At 41.2% G+C, this 6801-nt stretch overlaps 1 protein-coding gene across 1 annotated transcript; it reads right to left on the reverse strand.

The window, feature by feature from the left end:
• Positions 1-4370: 4370 nt before the first annotated feature.
• On the reverse strand, positions 4371-6489 carry LOC123039196 (60S ribosomal protein L5-1-like). The gene is made up of 5 exons (XM_044462460.1): positions 5828-6489; positions 5425-5510; positions 4858-4992; positions 4480-4649; positions 4371-4392 (listed from the first exon to the last, which is right to left on the reverse strand). Exons 1-5 carry the CDS (start codon positions 5964-5966, stop codon positions 4371-4373), a joined length of 552 nt encoding a protein of 183 aa, XP_044318395.1. The 5' UTR covers positions 5967-6489.
• Between the last annotated feature and the right edge of the window lie 312 nt (positions 6490-6801).

Below are 6801 nucleotides of genomic sequence, written 5' to 3' on the forward strand. Positions count from 1 at the left end.
ACAACAAAGAGAAGATGCTCTTTTATAAACTTAGATTTAATAAGAAACACATTGAGATTATTATTTTGCCTGCGCCTCTGTTGTTTGATTTTCTTGCAGAAAATTTGCTTGTCACACCGGAGGCGGTGTACAATCATCGGGCCCAAGCTTTCACTCCAGAACATGAACCTGAGCCAGAACCTGAACTGAACCCTTATCATGCATCATCTTTCCAGTGGGATCCGGAGATGAGCAACCAGTGGTATCCTGATTACACTTCCGAGTACAACGGGGAAAGTAGTGGTTGTCCTTGGTACTAGACCAACTTAGGCCAAAATCCTAAGCTTGGGGGATTACGTATTTCTCACCGACTTTACATTCATGTTTACACACTAGTCGTCGGTGCTCATACTCTTCCATTGTATTATCCATGTTAGTTTATTTTTTTTTCTAGTTTTCTTCTTTTGTGTTTGATAAACCTTAAGAAAAACAAAAAAAATAGTTAGTTTAATTTCCATGCTTGTAGTAGAAATTAAAATGAAAACCCAAAAAGATTTCTTGTTGTTCTTCTTACTTGTTGGGAGCTTTCCGGTGTAAATAGTTTTATTTTCTTTTCCTTCCTTTGGGGGTCGAGAAGACCCATATTGAAAATGCTTAGTGGCTCTCATATGTATGATTGTTTATTTAACTTAGAGCCCATATTACTTTGTCTTCTCTCTTGAGTTGAATGCTTGCAGATTCCAGCTTAGTCCAATGCACGTGCACTATTACTATTATACACATCGTCCGGTCATGCGAGTGAAAGGCAATAATGACAATATATGATGGACTTATTGAGATGAGAAAAGCTGGTATGAACTCGACCTCTCTTGTTTTTGTAAATATGATGAGTTCATCGTTTCTGATTCAGCTTATTACAAAGTAAACATATTTGCAATGACATTTAGAGATTATAGTTGCTTGTGCCATTCTTGATTAGCTATGAGTTATAATGGTTTACCTTGCGTGTCTACATGTTATTAGAATGATTATGATGTGGTATGATGGGATGGTATCATCCTTTGAATGAATTGAGTGACTCGACTTGGCACATGTTCACGCACGTAGTTGAATCAAATCAACATAGCCTTCATGATATTTATGTTCATGGTGGATTATATCCTACTCATGCTTGTATTCGGTGTGAATTGATTTTAACTAGTTGACCATTGCGCCAAATGGCGCAGAGACCCGCTAAAGTCATGGTGTCGATGAAAATAGTTTCATTTTACAAAGACATATTCGATATTGGTAGTCAGAAAGCCCATGTGTTAAACCATGCTATATTGAAAATATGTTTATCACGTTGGGAAATCCAAATTTGAAAAAGAAAATGTATAACCAATTGCGCCAAAAAATTATATTTGTATAACATGACCCGTTGCACCAATTGTTGCGGGGTGCCATTTAAAATCATGTACTCGTTAAAAGTATTTGCATTTTTTCAGTAATGTTTGAAAAAATACATACGATATGAATTTAGTAAAATTTTAATTGATTCTGTGTTTAAGCTCACATAAAAGGCAAGATGGCAACAACAGAGTACAATTGTATCATGTGCAGCAGCAGCCAAAATTAGTTAGCTTATAAATTGTTTGAAGGGTACCAAGCATTTCAGAGTATTTTATCCCACATCTCATTCTCCTAGAAAATGAGCCCAAGCGGCCATCAACAAAAATACAATTGTTTTGATACAACAAGCGGTAAGAGAAATGAGTAACCATCAAAGAAATTAAACGTTTAAATTGGTTTTTTAACCATGAAGGAAGAATTGCATGTAAACTTTAGAGAAGAAGGTCAACGTAAGGAACAACATGTTGACATACTCATCTTGCTCTCGGTTCTGGTCATCGGCCCGGGTAATCAACACCTGACCAACGCCTTTAGCAACTACCATGATAGCATGCCCCTTCTTATTTATCCTTTCATACAGGAACTCAAACAGGCCTTCCTTCCATTACAACGTGGAAATCAATCTCAGGATTCAAGCAGTAGTCAACATCTCGGCTGCTCAGAAGGCATGAAGAGTAATGTGGCCCGTGCTCCTGCTCATAAGTATGACAAGACCGATGCCATTCACAGCTCTCACAGCCCCCACATGTGCCATGTTGATCGCCTACTTAGCAATTTATAAAGAGCCTATGCACTTCACTCAACAAAGTAGTTCAACATATGAAACTAAGCAACTAATCTACGAAAAAGCGTCTGCTTGTCTATACACATCCGTATGTAGTCCTTATTGAAATCTCTAAAACGAGTTATATTTAGGAACGGAGGGAGTAGAAGCTAAGATAAAAACACCAATGCTATTCTGGACTTTATTTATTATGACAGTGATAATCCAGAATAAAATACAAACCAGGAGAATCATTGTACCTTGATGCAGTTAAATACAATGTCAAGCTCACATACATTCTTGGAGCACCTAATCAATGTTTCAACAAAAAGATTAGTTGATCTCCTCAAAGAGGTGGTCATAGAAGAATCTTCGTGACAAACAGAGGAGAAAGAAGATGAACAATTCAATAAGTGTTAGTGCAGTGAATTGTGTGTACGCATACACTGGAAGACGCTGCGGACAAGTTTCTAATGCTTCTCTCGGTCTTGCAGTCATCGGTTAATCCGTGAGCAGGAGAACAAAGAAAAACAAAGCGCAGATCTTAATCACTAAGGCATTTCATCAAACACGTAAAGATCTAAAGATGAAGCGGTTCTGGATTTGGGTTGGGAAATTGGCGGAGCAATTATGACCAGGCTGCAGGAACAAGTCCTTGCCAACATGTAAATTATCCAGTCAGTAGTAAATGGTCTAGAGTTAATGCTAACCCGTTCTTCATAGAAAATACTTCCGTAATTAACCTGCCCTATTTTAACAAATAAATTAGTAATCTGTTATTAATCCAGGACAAAGTGAAATTACCTGAGGGGCTATGTCCATCTTCCAAAGGCCATCTTCCACAGATGGTGTAATTAACTTCCCTGCAGTCTGGGATACATTCTGTAACCCGCAGAAACATATATCCAAAGTCATGCTGGTTCTCATGGTATGTGAAACATCAAGCTAAAGGCCTATGTGATGAATCTTTCTATAAGAAAGTTCATGAAATGTTGTAGAAAGAAAAGGAGGAAATGAACTGTTACGCACAAACACATACTCAACACCAGCTCAACTGTACCATGAAATGGCAACCATTCCTAAATTCATCCTAGCTAAAACAAGCATGAGTTTGAACTAATAAAGATGCAGTCAAGCGGCACAACAACGAAGGAGCAGAAAAGGGAATAACATAGTCTGGAGGTGGAGCAAGTAAGAAGGTTCACTGCACCTCAACTGTTGATGACTAATTCATTCTTGTCAGATAATCTCTTCGAGACAAAGCCTGCATCCATTCCCTCTTCAGCCCACAATCCTAGAAAGTGGGTTTCCTTTTAATCCATTTTATGTTTTTTTGGGTATGTTTTCTCATCATTATTATGATCCACTTGGAGGATCCCAGTAACTGCAACAATCACCTTTAACTTTTTTAAACATCACTGTTGATTTTTAACCCAACACCACTAATACAACAAAGGTAGATCAGATTACCAAAAAGATCTATATGAGCAACAAGATCATTTCTAGATTTCAGAAATTATTACTTCCATACTACCATTCAATTAAAGTTAACCTATAGCCTGTGACTCGAGTCAGATTGTGAAACTCTCTAAAATCTCTTCATTTTTTACGACTATCCATATGGTGATGCAAACAACATAAATTTGCAGCCAAACAGTACAAATCATTAGAACTCTTGTAGTAGAAGAAAACAGGGGAACCATAGCTGAACTCTACAGTGTAGTTCATCATGTGCTGCAAGAGAGAACATGACTAAAGAGGCCAGGCTCCCTGAGCACGATGTGGGCGCGGACCTGGCAGCGTTCGTCGTGTCCGACACCATAATGCCGCAGGTATCCAACAAAATCCGAAGGAAATCAGTGAACACTAATGATCACAAGAAGTGCATAACAAATCCATAGTTTTGATATATAACTATATAAGACAAGATTATTTTTTGCATGCAGCTGTATCTTATTGCATAGCAAAACTTTTCTATTATTGATTATGAAGGAATGTATTTAGCCTAACATCTTAATACTTCCATGGTTTTAACAAAAGAAGAACATACAGTTTAGGAGTGAATGGACTACATGAGTATGAGAAAACATTGATACCCATTACCACATACTGATAAACTTCATGATCCAGTACGCACCACACGATCGCCAATAGCTCCTTGGCTTCTCTTATTAGATTGACAACATATTAATTTTGAGCTGCAACATCACATACATGGCAAGTTGTGTCACCTACCTCACTGCTTCTTGAGATTATACCTGCAGCGGACATTCCCGTTAACTTGCAATCCAATGAAAGTGCTGAAATAAGTTGTCTGACTTTAATAAACAACAAGATACATCTACCTCTTGTGCGTCTTTGGAGGTTCCTCGGTTGATTTTGCCATGGTAGGATCAGCACGAATGGTAGCATGAACCTTCTTGTGCAGTGCTTCCATGTCATCAGCCGCAATCCCCTTCTTGATGTACTCACTAAAGTGAAATTGGTACTTCTCAGGTTCTGCATCAGCTATTGACTGAAATAAGGGTAGGGCAGAAGTTGAAATAAAATTCAGTAACCTGCTTCAGAAATAAGAACAAAGTACACTGTTTTAGGATACTTTTATATGGATGAATCAGGCTCAGATATCTTTTAGAAAGAATTCATGAATAAAACAACGATAGCCCAGGGGAATGAAGAAATGTCATTAGAATAATACCACAAGGACAATGGATTCAACTCACCTTCATGTAGTTTGCAACATGATCTTCATAAATGTAGTTGCGATTAATCTCAGTGTCCAGCTGCTTCTCATCCTTCTTGAAGCCAACAAATCTCTTGTCACTGTGTGGAATATCAAGGCCACCATCCAAAGCCCCCTGCAGCAGCACACAGACTCAAGCAGGTCTCAAACTGATAAATTGTATGATTCCCTTAATAGCTTAGAACCCTCCTAAATAGAGTAAAAGAAACACACCAACACCAGGCAATAAATTGAGTCCAAGATTAGGCATACTCCATCAGTGAGCCTGCCGCAAAGCAATTGATCAAACAACATTGTAAGTAAGCTATATATTTTTCTTTGTTTTCCATGTTTACCAACTACACAATTTAAAAATGTTTACTATTTAGATTTCTAACCTATCAAACAAAATCATCAACTGTGCATTCAAGATCCATAGGTAAACAAAAGAAAGGAAACTTTTCACCACAAATCTCATCTAGCCATCACAAATCATAGCATCAGAATAAGAGAACAAAGTTTAGCAAAGGGACAAAAAAATTTATAATGCACTACAACAGCAGCTCACCATGGAAATCCTGGAAAGGAACACTTGTAAGTGTAGAAGAGGTATGTGAAACCCTCTCCGCCCGATCTTCCTACTCTTCCTCGCAACTGCAGATGGAAAGAAAAGAAATGCATTGTACAAATCTCAGATTTCATACATCCAGATTTCATACATCCAAAAAAGGCAAAATAAAAAAATCTCAGAACTAAAACCAACTGATATAACTGCGTGGGCGCAAATATTCTGCATACTGGACTATGGTTGTGTTGTCATTTGGAATATATATTCCACTTTCAGTGATATGTGTACATGAAAAACTTCTCCATATAGGTGTAGTCCATAGATAAGCCAAATCCCTGGAATACCTACCAATTTAATATACATGCCTGAATGAAGCTGCAGATGAGAGGAGGTGAAGGCAAACCTGAACCGCCTCGGCATCCTTGTTTCTGCTGTGCCGAGAAGGGGAGGGTTGCGGTGCGTAGGAGATGCATGGAGTCCCCATTGTGCACCCGTTGAGGCCCCTGCACCACCGCACAAGCTGCCGTCCGCCCATTGCACATGCTCCTCGAGGAAGAGGTGGAGCGCAGCCTGCCGTACCTCGCGCCCGAGCCCCACCCTCCTCATAGGTCCTGATCCAAGAGCGGATTGAGCCACCACCAACCTTCAGGTCGCGCCAACCTCGCCGGGGCAGGCCAACACCGGCCGTTGACCCTCTCACGTCCGTTGTCGCGCCTCCCTCCCCTCTTTCCTCTCTCTTTCTCCCTCCTCTTCCATCTCTCTTTCCCTCTCATCTTCTCTCTCTCTTGCAGATAGAATCCCTCTCCTTCCTTCCCTCTCCCCCTCTCATCTTCTATCTCTCTTCTGTAGATCGAATCGATCCCCTCCTCCGGTCAACAATGTCCAGTTGAGATCTTCCTCCAGCGGCTTCCTCGCAACCAGGGCGGCGCCCCCATTGCCTGCTGGGCCTGGGGCGGAGAAGAGGGCTATGCCTCAGAGAGGATGGCGAGAGGGATGACGAGACAGGCAGGCGACGGGTCAAAGCGACACAGGAAAAGGTAACAGACGAGCCAAAGAAAAAGAAGCCACCAGTACGGCTCACGACGCAACGCGGCATGGCGATGGCATCCCTCCTTGATCCATACGCGACACGAGCCAATCCAGACGCGGGAGGCCACGCGCACACATAAAAGCAAGAGGCAGGACAATGACGCGCGGGACCAAGGAGAAGGCAGCCCCACCTGCAGTGTCACCGATGAGCGAACCACAGGGGCGAGCGGGAACCGCATATCACGTAAATCACGCGTAGCGCCCACGCCGTACGCATGCGGCGCAGCAGGAGAGGCCGCCCGCGCCCGAAAAAGGCTCACCCAGCCAATCGACTGAGAGACCGAGCCC

Source organism: Triticum aestivum, chromosome 2B (assembly GCF_018294505.1).
Source record: "Triticum aestivum cultivar Chinese Spring chromosome 2B, IWGSC CS RefSeq v2.1, whole genome shotgun sequence".
Taxonomy (NCBI): Eukaryota; Viridiplantae; Streptophyta; class Magnoliopsida; order Poales; family Poaceae; genus Triticum; species Triticum aestivum.